This window comes from Salmo salar, chromosome 13, assembly GCF_965601325.2.
Source record: "Salmo salar chromosome 13, fSalSal1, whole genome shotgun sequence".
Lineage (NCBI taxonomy): Eukaryota > Metazoa > Chordata > Actinopteri > Salmoniformes > Salmonidae > Salmo > Salmo salar.
This window is the reverse complement of record NC_138303.1, coordinates 40,638,809-40,654,597: the sequence shown is the minus strand read 5'-3', so window position 1 is coordinate 40,654,597 and position 15,789 is coordinate 40,638,809. Positions and strand designations below refer to the sequence as shown.

General features: G+C 44.7%; 1 protein-coding gene across 1 annotated transcript; it reads left to right on the top strand.

The window, feature by feature from the left end:
- Positions 1-8,869: 8,869 nt before the first annotated feature.
- On the top strand, positions 8,870-11,289 carry LOC106567145 (protein FAM43B). The gene has a single exon (XM_014136106.3). It carries the CDS (start codon positions 9,099-9,101, stop codon positions 10,107-10,109), a length of 1,011 nt encoding a protein of 336 aa, XP_013991581.1. The 5' UTR covers positions 8,870-9,098; the 3' UTR covers positions 10,110-11,289.
- The last annotated feature ends 4,500 nt before the right edge of the window (positions 11,290-15,789 follow it).

The following is a 15,789-nucleotide window of genomic DNA, read 5'->3' as shown; positions in this document are numbered from 1 at the left end:
TCTCCTTCAAATGTTGATATTTGGATATTCAATATCCAGTTTGTCTACAAATGAATAATTGATAGGTTGGATTCACATCTCCATCTCAACCAAAAATCTAAGTTAAAGAATATGACTAAATCAAATTTAATCAAACTTGAAATGCACTTTAGATAACATTTGATATAGTCCTACGCTTCAGTTTTGACTTCTGGTTGAGATGGAGATCCAACATATTCATGATTAACTTGAAGATTAAATTGTAAATCAACCAAAGCTTGAAACTCTAGGCCTACAGTGCATTCGGAAAGTATTCAGACCCCTGAACTTTTTGCACATTTTGTTACGTTACAGCCTTATTCTAAAATTGATTAAACATATGTTTTTCCCTCATCAATCGACACACAATACCCCATAATGACATAGCGAAAAAAGGTTTTTTGAAAAACAGAAATCCCTTTGCTATGATACTCGAAAATGAGCTCAGGTGCATCCTGTTTCCATTGATCATCCTTGAGATGTTTCTACAACTGTCAAAAGGTGTATTGGAGGCGAAGTCAGGTGCATTAGAGCAGAGTACAATGAACAGGTGCACTTTTATTATAGTTCCAAAAACGAGAGCACTACATAAATCAAACGCGCTCAAAAAATGGAACATAAACGTAAAGCGCGTAAACTAACACCACATAACATGAAACAATTACACACAAAACATGATGGGAAACAGAGGGTTAAATACAAGTAACTTAATTGGGGAAATGAAAACCAGGTGTGTATGGAAACAAGACAAGACAAATGGATATATGAAAAATGGAGCGGCGATGGCTAGAAAGCCTTCCAAACTCTCGACGTGAACTGGCATGTAACTTACCTCTGGGCAGGTGTCTCGGAGCCTTACGCTGGGCACACACCGAGCAGGAGGAGACAAACCCTCACCTCCTTAGCCATAGTGGGCCACCAGTACTTCCCAGTCAGACAGCGCACCGGCCGACTGATCCCCGGATGACCAGAGGAGGGAGACGTGTGGGCCCAAGAGATCAACTGATCACGGACAGCAGACGGAACGTACATACGCCCAACGGGACACTGGAGGGGAGCAGGCTCTGTACGCAACGCCTGCTCAATGTCCGCATCCAGATCCCAGACGACCGGCGCTACCAGGCAGGAGGCCGGGAGTATGGGAGTCTGATCCATGGGCCGCTCCTCTGTGTCATACAGCCGGGACAGTGCGTCTGCCTTCTTATTCTGGGGACCTGGTCTGTACGATAGGGTAAACACAAAACGGATAAAGAAAATTGCCCACCTTGCCTGACAAGGATTCAGTCTCTCGCTGCCCGGATGTATTCCAGGTTGCGGTGGTCAGTCCAGATGAGAAAAGGGTGTTTAGCCCCCTCAAGCCAATGTCTCCACGCTTTCAACGCTTTAACCACAGCCAACAACTCCCGGTCCCCCACATCATACTTACGCTCCGCTGGGCTGAGCTTCTTCGAGAAGAAAGCACAGGGGCGGAGTTTCGGTGGCGTGCCCGAGCGCTGTGAGAGCACGGCTCCTATCCCAGGCTCGGACGCGTCCACCTCCGCTATGAATGCCAAAGAGGGATCCGGATGGGCCAGCACTGGAGCCGAAGTAAACAGAGCTCTTAGTTGCCCAAAAGCCCTATCCGCCTCAGCCGACCATCGCAACCTTACAGGACCCCCCTTCAGCAGTGAGGTAATGGGCGCAGCAACCTGGCCAAAACCCTGGATAAATCTCCGGTAGTAATTGGCAAACCCTAAAAAAAACGCTGCCCTCCTTTACCGTGGTGGGAGTCGGCCAATTACGCACGGCTGCAATGTGGTCACTCTCCATCTCCACCCCTGATGTGGAAATGCGATACCCTAGGAAGGAGACGGCCTGCTGAAAGAACAGGCATTTCTCAGCCTTGACGTACAGGTCATGCTCCAACAGTCGTCCAAGTACCTTGCGCACCAAGGACACATGCTCGGCGCATGTAGCGGAGTAAATCAGAATGTCATCGATATACACCACTACACCCTACCCGGACAGGTCCCTGAAAATATTGTCTACAAAGGATTGGAAAGCTGATGGAGCATTCATCAACCCGTATGGCATGACGAGGTACTCATAATGCACTTTGGTGGTACTGAATGCTGTCTTCCACTCGTCTCCCTACCGGATACGCACCAGGTTATACGCACTTCTGAGATCCAGTTTCGTGAAGAAGCGCGCCCCATGCATTCACTCAATCGCTGTGGCGATAAGAGGTAGCAGGTAACTGTACTTCACCATGATTTGATTGAGACCTCTATAGTCAATGCACGGGCGTAAATCTCCATCGTTCTTCTTCACAAAAAATAAACTAGAGGAGGCGGGTGAAGTAGAGGGCCGAATGTACCCCTGACGCAGGGATTCAGAGACATATGTATCCATAGCCACCGTCTCCGCTTGCGATAGGGGATACACGTGACTCCTGGGAAGACCAACGTCTGCCAGGAGATTTATCGCACAATCCTCACATCGGTGAGGTGGTAATTTAGAATATGCCAAATTGGCATATTCTGGGGGGACTTTCCACTGTGGTAGTACCAACGGAAACCCCTACACATCTCCTTGAGCACTCTCTCGACCACCCCGTGAGAGCCCTCTGTTGCCAGGAAATAGTGGGGTTATGCAGAGCCAACCAAGGAAGGCCTAGTACCACAGGAAATGCAGGAGAGTCAATGAGAAAGAGACTGATTCTCTCCTCATGATTCCCCTGCATAACCATGGCCAAGGAGATGGTGGCCTCCTTGATTAGCCCGGACCCTAATGTTCGACTATCTAGAGCGTGTACCGGGAAGGGTTTAACTATAGGGAAAATAGGGATCCCTAACCTAATGGCTAATGCTCTGTCGATAAAATTCCCAGCTGCGCCTGAATCGACGAGCACCTTATGCTGGGAATGTGGGGAAAACTCAGGGAAACAAACAGGCACAAACAGTTGATCAACATAGGACTCTGGATGAGTGTGGTGCAAACTCACCTGGGGTGACGCTAGAGTGCCCTGCCTGTTGCCTCGACTCCCAGAGGAACCAACACAGCACTGACCGGCAGTGTGTCCTCTATGGCCACAGATGGCGCACGTGATGGCTCCTCTTCCAGTCTCCCTATGAGCAGCCCCTCCTAACTCCATGGGCACCGGAGCGGGGGTGCTGGACGATGGAACCGACAGAGCCCCCTCTGGACGTCCGCGGGTAACCAGCAGGTTATCCAACCAGACGGACAAATCCACCAGTTGGTCGAAGGAAATGGTGGCATCCCTACAGGCCAGCTCACATCGGACGTCCTCTCGTAGGCTGCATTGATAGTGGTCAATGTCATTCCAGCCTGCTCCGGTGGCCAAGGTCCGGATTTCCAGGGTGAAGTCCTGGGCGCTCCTCGTTCCCTGTCTCAAATGGAAGAGCCTCTCCCCCGCCGCTCTGCCCTCACGTGGATGGTCGAAGACGGCCCTGAAGCGACGGGTGAACTCCTCGAAGTGGTCTGGCGCCGTGTCTCCTCTTCACACGGCGTTTGCCCACTCCACAGCGCTCATCCTGTGAGGCAGAAGACGAGGGCGGCCACTCTCTCCCCTCCTGAGGGAGCTGGGTGCACAGTGGCCAGGTAGAGGTCCAGTTGTAACAAGAATCCCTGGCACTGTGCTGCCGTTCCATCATAGTCCCTGGGAAGGGAAAGACGCATCCCACTGGAACTCTCTCCGGATGGAACGGATGGAGACAACCCCGGTTGTGCTGGTCGAGGCACTTCCTGTCTCTCCCAGCGGTCCATGGTCTGGACAACGCGATCCATCATGGCACCAAGATGTTGTAACATGGCAGAATGTTCCTGGACGCGCTCCTCGACTCCTCTAACCGGGGTACCTGCTCCTGCTGACTCCATTGAAGGTGTGTAATTCTGTCAAAAGGTGTATTGGAGGCGAAGTCAGGTGCAGGAGAGCAGAGTATAATGAACAGGCGCACTTTTATTATAGTTCCATTAACGAGAGTACTACATAAACCAAACGCGCTCAAAAAAATAACAAAAGTAAAGCGCATAAACTAACACCACATAACATGAAACAATTACACACAAAACATGGGAAACAGAGGGTTAAATACAAGTAGCTAAATTGGGGAAATGAAAACCAGGTGTATATGGAAACAAGACAAATGGATATATGAAAAATGGAGCGGCGATGGCTAGAAAGCCGGTGACGTTGATCGCCGAACGCCGCCCGAACAAGGAGAGGAGCCGACTTTGGTGGAAGTCGTGACAACAACTTGATTGGAGTCCACCTGTGGTAAATTCAATTGATTAGACATGATTTGGAAAGGCACACACCTGTGTATATAAGGCTCCACAGTTGACATGTCAGAGCAAAAACCAAGCCATGAGGTCGAAGGAATTGTCCGTAGAGCTCTGAGACAGGATTGTGTCGAGGCACAGATCTGGGGAAGGGTACCAAAAATATCTGCAGCATTGAAGGAACCTAAGTACATAGTGGCCTCCATTCTTTAATGGAAGAAGTTTGGAACCACCAAGACTCTTCCTAGAGCTGTCTGCCCGGCCAAACTGAGCAATCGGGGGAGAAGGGCCTTTGTCAAGAACCCGATGGTCACTCTGACTGAGCTCCAGAGTTCCTCTGTGAAGATGGAAGAAGTTTGGAACCACCAAGACTCTTCCTAGAGCTGTCCGCCCGGCCAAACTGAGCAATCGGGGGAGAAGGGCCTTTGTCAAGAACCCGATGGTCACTCTGACAGAGCTCCAGAGTTCCTCTGTGGAGATGAGAGAACATTCCAGAAGGACAACCATCTCTGCAGCACTCCACCAATCAGGCGTGTATGGTAGAGTGGCCAGACGGAAGCCACTACTCATTAAAAGGCACATGACAGCCCGCTTGGAGTTTGCCAAAAGGCACCTAAAGACTTATAGACCATGAGAAACAAGATTATCTGGTCTGATGAAACCAAGATTGAACTATTTTCCTCCAGCGTCACGTCTGGAGGAAAACTGGCACATCCCTAAGGTGAAGTGTGGTGGTGGCAGCATCATGCTGTGGGGATGTTTTTCAGCAGAAGGGACTGGGAGACTAGTCAGGATTGAGAGAAAGATGAACGGGCAAAGTACAGAGAGATCCTTGATGAAAACCTGCTCCAGAGTGCTCATGACCTCAGACTGGGGTGAATGTTCATCTTCCAACAGAACAACAACCTTAAGCACAAAGCCAAGACAATGCAAGAGTGGCTTTGGGACAAGTCTCTGAACATCCTTCAGTGGCCCAGCCAGAGCCCGGATTTGAACCCGATCGAACATCACTGGAGAGACCTGAAAATAGCTGTGCAGCAATGCTCCCCATCCAACCTGACAGAGCTTGAGAGGATCTGCAGAGACGAATGGGAGAAACTCCCCAAATACAGGTGTGTCAAGCTTGTAGCGTCATACCTAAGAAGACTCGAGGCTGTAATCGCTGCCAAAGGTGCTTCAACAAAGTGCTGAGTGAAAGGTTTGAATACTTATGTAAATGTGGCATTTCAGTTTTTTATTCATTTGCCAAAAACATTTACCTGTTTCTGCTTTGTCATTATGGGGTATTGTGTGTAAATTGATGAGGGGAAAAAACAATTTAATCTATTTTAGAATAAGGCTGTAATGTAACAAAATGTGGAAAAAGTCAAGGGGTCTGAATACTTTCCGAATGCACTTTATATGTATTGTCTATTTTTTGTTGAACCCTGGATTGAATTTAAACAATAGCTGTTGATGACTTATAAAGTATTGTTACATTTCATTTGCTCCTTTTAAACCTACACTTTGGAATGACTTTGATTACAACAGGGAATATATTTTTTTATTAAGAGGTCGCTCAATAAATAAGTGACATTTGTCAGTGACAAATAGAAAAGCTGGGCTTGGTTAAAACCCTGGATGGACAACAAATGAAAAGCTGTAGATCAACTCTCCAGTAGAAGATGCTGCCCAGCCTATATATATATATATATATATATATATATATATATATATATATATTATATATATATATATATATATATATATATATATATATATATATATAACTTTGACTTTTTTCAAAATAAAATGTATTTTTCACGTAGATTCCACATAGCAATATGTTAACAATTTACATTGAACCAACGTTGATTCCAGTAGCGGTGTGTGGGTAAAATCACTGGGGAAGCCAAGACCGAAAGAAAAGCCATATTTAACACCTATGTGTTGTGAAAATTGCGTTGTTTGCTCTGTAACCTGTTAGTTCATATGCCATGCGACTGTGATATATATAGGCCTAAGGCCAGACAATAAGAAGACACAGTGGCAGAATAAACTCAAAACACTTTTGTTTCATCACAAAACTGGAGAGCAACCTCTGTCCGGTGAAGTCCACAAAGCATATTGCATGTAACAAACAGTTACATGACCTACAGCATGGTCAAACAAGTTCATGTTTCCACCATTTTCAGACCACTAAATAACTATTGATTTAGAACCATGGAGAGTTATTGCAAGTTGAAAAGACTACAAGAGCTGCCTCCACTATTCCTGCACCATTTCAACTTCAACAATCCAACATCATCAAATCACCTATGCTTACAGCGACAACTAAAAGAAACCAAAAACTATTTAGTCCAATCAACGTAAGCTAAATATGATGTGGCTGTCCATGGTTCTCTCTCTCTCTGTGTGTGTGTGTGTGTGTGTGTGTGTGTGTGTGTGTGTGTGTGTGTGTGTGTGTGTGTGTGTGTGTGTGTGTGTGTTAGTGTGTGTGTGTGTGTGTGTGTGTGTGTGTGTGTGTGTGTGTGTGTTCGTGCAAGTAGAAAAACATGTTGACTCACCCTACTTGTAGAGAAACGCCAATGCCATTCTCCACTATGACTCTGTAATAAAGTACACATTTTTATTTTTTGTTGTCCTAGGCTACCTGGCTAAAATTCTTGCTCGCTAGCCTAACTTCCTTTCATGGGCAGCATCAGCTAGTTAACATTAGCCTTCTACATCTAGCTACATATTGAGCTTCCATCCTCTCAGTCCAGAGGCACAATGTATTTTATTGTTGGATCATAATTACCATTATAATGATTGGCCAGTTTGTAGAATTAAGTACAACCACAAGTCCAAATCCCTATCTCTATCCATGGCTAATTTAGGAAAATAACAATTTTAGCTAGCTAGCTAACCACCAGAGAACAACAACACAACGAGATGCAACAATTCAAGTATTTCTCTGGGATAGGAGTGAAGCCAAATCCAAACTGGCTCCCATTGACACTTTTTTTTTTGTGCCAGGACCATTTACAGTTGCGCTCACTCAGTTTAGCTCATTGCTGATTGGCTATTATTCTATACTATTTTTAATCAAGGGAGGCCAAATGCTCGCTGGCTTCCCGTGCATTCAATGCTACGGGCAGCAACAATGTCATACTCTTTATGACCAGACAGCATCAGATAGATGGCCTACACATACAGAGACTGAGGGGCGCTGTTTTGCTCGCTCGGATGCTTTCTGCGGTGAGATACAGTACATTCAGCCTCTTGTGAATTGAAGGAAAATTAGGAAAACACAGAGAGACTAAATAAATAATTTTGTATGTTTTTTTCTTGGTACATTTTTGGGGGAAGCCTGACTTCCCTTGGCTTCCATGAATACAAGCCACTTGTTGATTCCACCAGTTTGTACCCAGTGGGTATTTTCTGCAGACATCTTTGAATCTTAATTTGGAAAACGTGGTAACAGAGTAAAATCTCCCTCAGCTTTTTGTCATTCTGTTACCAAACTTTGCATCTGCGCTGTTCCTGAAGTAAATGTGTTTTAGTAAAATGTACAATGATGTTAAAAGTAGACTTCTGCATATGAGTGTATGGTTTGTTAAACTTTACAACCTACGGTTTTTGCTTGGCATACATTTTAAAGTGAAAGTAAGACGCAGCATCACTCTGTTATCGTGGAATTGCCCCCAGTTTATTACACAGCTACTTCCTCTCAGTTTGAGTCATTCTCTCACTTCATCTACACATGACAAATGTAGTCCCACTCTCTGGCACCCTTGGTGACAGATAGAAATAATACTCACAATGATTCATTGCTGCAAAACCGGAAACACTGCCCTGTGATGGGCCCTCCCAATATAGAGCAAATCAGTCAAGCATGACATAGCACAGACCACAATGAAGTCAGATGGAGGGAGATGTCATGGTCACATGTAACATTCCAACATTTACAATTGCAGATTTATAGGCTATGTTGTCTGTATTTTAACAAGACAAGAAGAGGGAAGGAAAAAAGGATTGCAGTTGCAGTTGAGATCTACATAAACTACATAACATTTTCATAATAACCCAGAATCCTGCTGATTTGGAGTTTAACTATGCATAATTCAAGTCTAAGCATCTGCTGAGTTTCAACCTTTATAATGTTTATATTGCTTGTGTTTTCAGCTAAATGTGCTGGGAACCAAAGTAGTAGGATTGGTATGGTCATTTTAAAGTCCATTGACATTCCCATGGTGATGATAATAGTGACATTGACAAAAAACTATTAACACTCACCAAAACAAGGAAGTAAAATTAATTAGAACACCGTTCCAACCTTTGACCTCCATATCATAATGTAACAGCTAATCAAATACATAATCAATCCACCCTGAGGACACAATGACATCCGGATGAACCCTCTCTGTCTCAGCGTACTCAGGGTTAAGACAAACATAAATACAGAGAAATCCCAATCTCCTTCTCAGACCTGGCCAGATAAATGAGAGGGGTTGGCGAGCTATTTGGAATGAAAACAGTGGAGGAGGGAAGAGGAAGAGGGGGGTTTCTGAAGCACGGGGCTAAGTCTCCAGCACTGATCAGAGCCGGATGATGCAGACAGATGAGGAGAAGGAGGGAGGAGGAGAGGAAGGAGGAGCAATTGGTGGAACAGACTGGCTGAGGCTTGCAGCTCTCAGTCTTTCCTCTGTGCTTGGTAGGGAGGCTTCTATCTATTTCTCTCCCTCCCTCTTTCTCTCTGCTCTCTCTCTCTATTTTGCTGACAAAAACACACACACAGGCAGGAGGGCTCGCTCCCTCAAACTCACTCAGCCTGCACCATGCTGCCCTGGAGAAGAAGTAAGTTTGTTCTCGTGGAGGATGAGGCCAAGACAAAGCCTAAGAGCCTTGGAGTGGGGCTGACCTACCAGTCCATCATCTCCTCCCTGGTGCGCTCCTGTCCCGACCTGCTCCCAGACTCCACTCCCTTTGACTGGCTGGGCTCCGTTTTCCAGAGCAAGAGGCAGACGGTGGAGCTCAATAAAGAGGAGCACACCTACAACGTTCGTTACCTGGGAAGCATCGTCACCATCACAGCTAAAGGAGGAGGCTGCACACAGGACCCTGTGGCTAAGATCTGGCAAAGGAGTAACTACGGAGAGCAGAGCGTCAAGATGATGTTAACAGTGGGTCTTCAGGGCATCCGGATGGGCACAGACAAGACAGGCAAGAAGAAGCCCACCCAACTATACTCTCTGAACCGGATCACCTGCTGCACAGCTGACCCCTGTCGGCCCAAGATCCTAGCCTGGATCTACAGACATCAGGTCAAGAACAAGGCGGTGGTTCTCCGGTGCCATGCCGTTCTGGTCAGCAAGTCAGAGAAGGCCAGGGCCATCGCACATAGTCTCTACCAGACGTCCACTTCAGCCTTCAGTGAGTTCAAGCGGCTGAAGAGGCAGAGTGATTTCAGGCACTGCCAGCAGCAGCTGCTGGGGGAGGACATGGTGCCGCTGATGCCCCTGAGGAAGCTGCTCAACGGGCAGTGCCACTACCGGCCACCTGCTGACAGCCCTGGAGGCCCCAGCACCACTCGTCTCTGCTCCATCACAGAGGAGGAAGAAGAGGAGGAAGAGGTGGAGGAAGAGGTGGAGGATGAGAAGGTGGCGGAAGAAGGGTATGAGGGAGATGAAGAAGCTCTAAAGGACACTAACCTAACTCAGTCATATGGGTCATGTGAGATGAGCCTAGGGGACATAGTTAATGGACTGGATGAGTGCTATATCAACATCAACATAAGCATCAGCGACAGCAACAACAACACATTGACATTTGTCAGTTCTCTAGTGTGAGAGGAGAGTACATGGACATGGTGTCATATTACCACAGAGCCACATTCGTCCTCTACTCTTTTCACTGGTAACCTACTTTCACTGGCTCTTTCCTGTTGTCCACAATTTGCAGTGTCTGTCAGGGAAGTTCTCCTCCAGTGCTCTTCTGGGTCAAGGAAGGAAGAAAATCTCTGTTTGGGAAAGGAATATATTTTTTCAGACGGCTCAGACAGACTCTGGTTTGTCAATTTCAATTTACCGTAACAATTTGGTGAGACTGAGTGTTTACAATGAGGGTTGTGTGAGAGACTGATAATAGCACAATTAAAAGGGAACAATTTCCGAGACTGTTGAGAGAACTAACACTGAACTCGTCATAGTACTGCCAGGTCTCACATCTCACCCAAACCCAAATTGTGTTTACGTCTCTGTGTAACTTGATATTTTGTAAATACAGTGTTTTAATGTACGCACATTTTGATTGACTTGTACTTTTTCAGAGGTTGTTTAAATGAAAAATATGTATACTTTCTACTAAGACAGTCTGTATAATGTAATTTTCCACAGTTGACCTTTCTGAGTGCGTTCAACCCTGAGCAGAAGTTTAATATAATTTTACAACAGCATAACTCCGGCAGATTAATGAATTAGGCTATAATTTGGGAATCAAGCCATTGAGTTGACATGTTTATTGCTGCCATTTGCTAAAGCCCTGCGTACTATTTATATCTGCAGTGACATTTAATGCTGAGTCTTTTGTCTTTCTTAATGAGACACCTTTGATCTCAAGGCTGTTGTTATGTTATATCTCCACACTGTGATACATTTGTAACCAAGGAGACAAATGAGAGTATGCACAAATATGTGTAGTTTTTGAACATTTGTTTTTTTTACCTATAAACAAAACAGAGATACATGCCCCTGAGTGTGTATTATATTTCTATCAGCAGGATTAAGGATGTGTTTGCATGACTGCTGGACCTTTTTTCTCTCAAAATGGCAGACACACTGAGGAAAGAAAGATACATCTGTTTCTCGCAGGTGAATGAACCAGACCACGAAATATTTAGTCTTATTATCTAATTTCCTAAAGATTGAGTCTTTACTATTTAACAAAAACATTGTGATTATGGTCTTTGTTATATCTACATGAAATTAAGTTATTGTTTAATAAGTAATAAAAAATACCCTCAGAATTTCATTTTTGTATATGAGTGACAAATTTAGACAGTTACTGACAATCAAAGCTGAGCATAGAGCATTTGTATGATTATGGTAAATCTGAGAGCTTGATTTGATTCTCGTCTCCACAATATTGTATATTTTGAAGTTAGTCGAAACAAGATATGGAACAACAAAGAAATCAACCAAAACACAAAGCTTCTCAGGGCCACAATTACCGAAGAGGTGTCTTGTTTAGTATCCACCACCACAAGACATAAACAGTCACGCCACATTAAACCACATCTAAATTGGACCTTGCCAATTGGTTAGATGTAGATCGGACGGACCAATCTCTGCTGGGCTGGTATTGGCCACTCAGCCCTTTCCTGGGAGTGAACCAATTAATCAGAGCATTGAATAGTTCAGGAAAATAACATACATTCCCTGCCTAGGCAAGAGTGGGCTGCCTGTCAGACTGATGCAGAACCAACTGAACTGAGACGGATACCAGGAAGCTGTCATACTTTTTTACTGTCAATGTGCTAATCAAGATATCAGACCAAATTCATTTGTGATGTGATATTCTAATGAAATGTTCATCAAATGGATATTGTAGTTCTCTTAAACGGATATATACTTTTTAAGCATAATTATCATAATTATACATTTCTCCAGTTCCTGCAGCTTTTGGTAAATAATAATACAATATAACATTCACACTTCAAAACACATCACAAACGTGTATATTTACAATGTTTAGTTATGTAACAAATAAACAGACCTGTTATGTTTTGACAGAGCAGCTTCGCCATACAGGAGGCTTCCTGTCGTTTTTTGTTTGCCGATCTCGCAGAACACAGAGCTAGTTCAATTTACTCAGGTTTAAATTATTTAGATGGATTGGTCTTTGGTGAGATTTTCTGGAACTGTTGTTGTCAATATATTCACTAATAAACTACCTCTGAGAAGGTAGAGGATCACCAGTCTGTAGGGAAACAATAAGGAAACTCCCAACCACAAATCTACCCTAGTTCACCTTGGATGAATACAAAAGACAACACATACAGTTAATTTTGTGTGAAAATACACTACATGACCAAAAGTATGTGGACACCTGCTTGTCAAACATGTCATTCCAAAATCATGGGCATTAATATGGAGTTGGTCCCCCCTTTGCTGCTATATCAGCCTCCACTCTTCTGGGAAGGCTTTCCACTAGATGTTGGAACATTGCTGCCGGGACTTGCTTCCATTCAGCCACAAGAGCATATTATTTTATATATTGTCAAGTTCTTCCACACCGATCTCAACAAACCATTTGTGTATGGACCTCGCTTTGTGCACGAGGGTATTGTCATGCTGAAACAGGAAAGGGTCTTCCCCAAACTGTTGCCACAAAGTTGGAAGTACGGAATCGTCTAGAATGTCATTGTATGTTGAAGCGTTAAGATTTCCCTTCACCGGAACTAAGGGACCTAGCCCGAACCATGCAAAACAGCCCCAGACCATTATTCCTCCTCCAAACTTTACAGTTGGCACTATGCATTGGGGCGTCAAACCCATATTTGACCATCAACCTGCCAGATGGTGAAGCGTGATTCATCACTCCGGAGAACGAGTTTCCACTGCTCCAGAGTCCAATGTCTTCACAATAACAGCACTTACAGTTGCCACCTTTCCAACTGGATTGTTGGAAAGTCACTGAGCTCTTCAGTATGGCCATTCTACTGCTGATGTTTATCTATGGAGATTTCATGGCTGTGTGCTCAATTTTATACACCTGTCAGCAACGGGTGTGGCTGTAATAGCCGAATCCAGTCATTTGAAGAGGTGTCCACATACTTTTGTATATTTAGTGTGCATTCATTATAGATAGCTTTTTAACTAATGTGAAATGTAATATAAAATATCTGATTTGGTCCATGGGGTGAAATAAATATTTCCATACACATGCATGTGCACCCCCCAACAGAATCACCACAAACACACACTCACACACACGGACACACGCACCCACACAGCCATATGACTAAAGGTCTCATTACTTTCCAGGTCTCCTCTCTGCTCTCTCTGTCCCCCTCTCTTCCTTCTGAGCGATGGCTCATTGATCCGAAATGTCTTGCCCACAGCACACCTCGTTCCCTCTCCTCTTGCTGACTGGTGTCCAGGAGAGCTGATTAACACATTCTCCAAAGGCTCTTTTTCCTGGAACACACAGACGTGGAATTGCTGTGGAACGCAACATCGTATTCCCCATCGCACCAGGTGACGAGGATGTGCCTGTGGTGGTGTCACACTGCCCTGAGCGTCATTCACTAGATAACAGATAGAGAGAGAGAGAGATACTGGGGAAGCCAGGTAGAGAACAGCTACGAGGGCAGAGCCACCTCACCATGTCCCCACAGACTCCCTGCTATCTCTTTGTTCTTCACTGCTGCATAATATGTTGCATTCCACAGCGATTCCATGTATGCGTGTTCCACATATTATGTGGGCAACACATAACACACCATGTGACTTGCCGCATGTTTGATTAGATTTCTTTCATGTTCATTAAGAACACGAGTCTCCGGTGGCCTGATTCGCTGCCAACAAGCCTCTAGAATAGATGCTGAGATAGCGATTGAGCCCCAGTATTCTGGAAGACATCCATGATGTACCATGAGCCACCTAACCTGCTCTGCTGACATCTGTTCATATTGGCTCTGTATTGCTGGGAACGCACCTGTTTACACAACACGCTGTATGGCTCCTCCGCTAAGTGCACCCATGTCAGACATAACACACTCATGAACGGATGCCACAATACAAACAATGTTGCTGGATTTATTACTGCGTATCGTGTACAGATGGACAAATTGGATATCACATAACATATTAATACGTGAATGTCGTAAGACAAACAGTGTTGCTGGAATTATTACTGTGCGTCTGTATCGTGCCATACATCTGAATCTAGGCCTACTATATGGAAAACCTGGGCATTGCACAGGGTGGGATGCGAATCCATCCCAGGAAAGATACACTACTGCATATATTCAAAAGTATGTGGACACCCCTTCAAATTAGTGATTTGGCTATTTCAGTCAAAGTCGTTGCTGACAGGTGTATAAAAGTGAGCACACAGTCATGCAATCTCCATAGACAAACATTGGCAGTAGAATGGCCATACTGAAGAGCTCAGTGACTTTCACCATTGCACCGTCATAGGATGCCACTTTTTCAACAAGTCAGTTCTGTAGTGACCATCTGGCAGTCATACGGACGAATCTGGGTTTGGCAGATGCCAGGTGAACGCTACCTGCCCCAATGCATAGTGCCAACTGTAAAGTTTGGTGGAGGAGGAATAATGGTCTGGGGCTGTTTTGCATGATTTGGGCTAGGACCCTTAGTTCCAGTGAAGGGAAATCTTAACGCTACAGCATACACTGATATTCTAGATGATTCTGTGCTTCCAACTTTGTGGCAACAGTTTGGGGAAGACCCTTTCCTGTTTCAGCATGACAATGCCCTTGTGCACAAAGCGAAGTCCATACAGAAATAGTTTGCCGAGATCGGAGTGGAAGAACTTGACTGGCCTGCACAGAGCCCTGACCTCAACTCCATCGAACACATTTGGGATGAATCGGAATGCCGACTGTGAGCCAGGCCTAATCACCCAACATCAGTGCCCAACCACACTAATGCTCCTGTGGCTGAATGGAAGCAAGTCCCTGCAGCAATGTTCCAACATCTTGAGGAAAGCCTTCCCAGAAAAGTGTAGGCTGTTATAGCAGCAAAGGGGGGACCAACTCCATATTAATGGCCATGATTTTGGAATGACATGTTCGACAGGCAGGTGTCCACATACTTTTGGCCATGTAGTGTACGTAGAAGTGAAATTGTGTGACAAACTGGATATAATGCAACCCCACTGAGCTCCAAACCAACAAAGCTTGCTGACCTTTTCCATTTCTTGCATCTCTTAAAATGTGTTCCTAAAAAGACTTGCACACCTTGCAAGTTGCAAATGAGCTGCCCTGGCCCGTGTTTTGCTGTTACCCAAAGCTGTCAAAAAACAGAGGCAAGAGAAGCCATAATTTTCTTCTAGAGAAGAAAATAATCTCTACTGTCAAAGGCATCACTATGATGATTATCATTATAAAGCATTATTTCTACCCAAGCAGCCTCCCCATGAGGCTTTGGCTCCATGACATAGATTACAAATAAAGACTTGTTTGTGATGAATATTGTATGGCCCTTCATGAAGGAGGAAGGAATACTTCAATATAGTCAGAAACACACACACACACACACTCTACTCTGTTATGTTCTGCCATTTGTACTCTACAGCGTCTGATTCAGAACCCATAAAACCTGTGGCCTTAAAAATCTGCGAAACAATGTAGTAATTCATGAGAACCAGGGGTAAGTTACTACCATTAAACCTTTATGGTGTTATTCCATCATAACAAATACCAAATACCAAATAAAGTCTAATAGGAACATAATAAATAAACAACCACTGCCCAGACAGTCTTTCTTTAGCCTGTACTGT

Excerpts from the sequence above, each read along its gene's own strand:
- LOC106567145 (XM_014136106.3), top strand. The coding sequence starts at position 9,099 with ATGCTGCCCTGGAGAAGAAGTAAGTTTGTTCTCGTGGAGGATGAGGCC.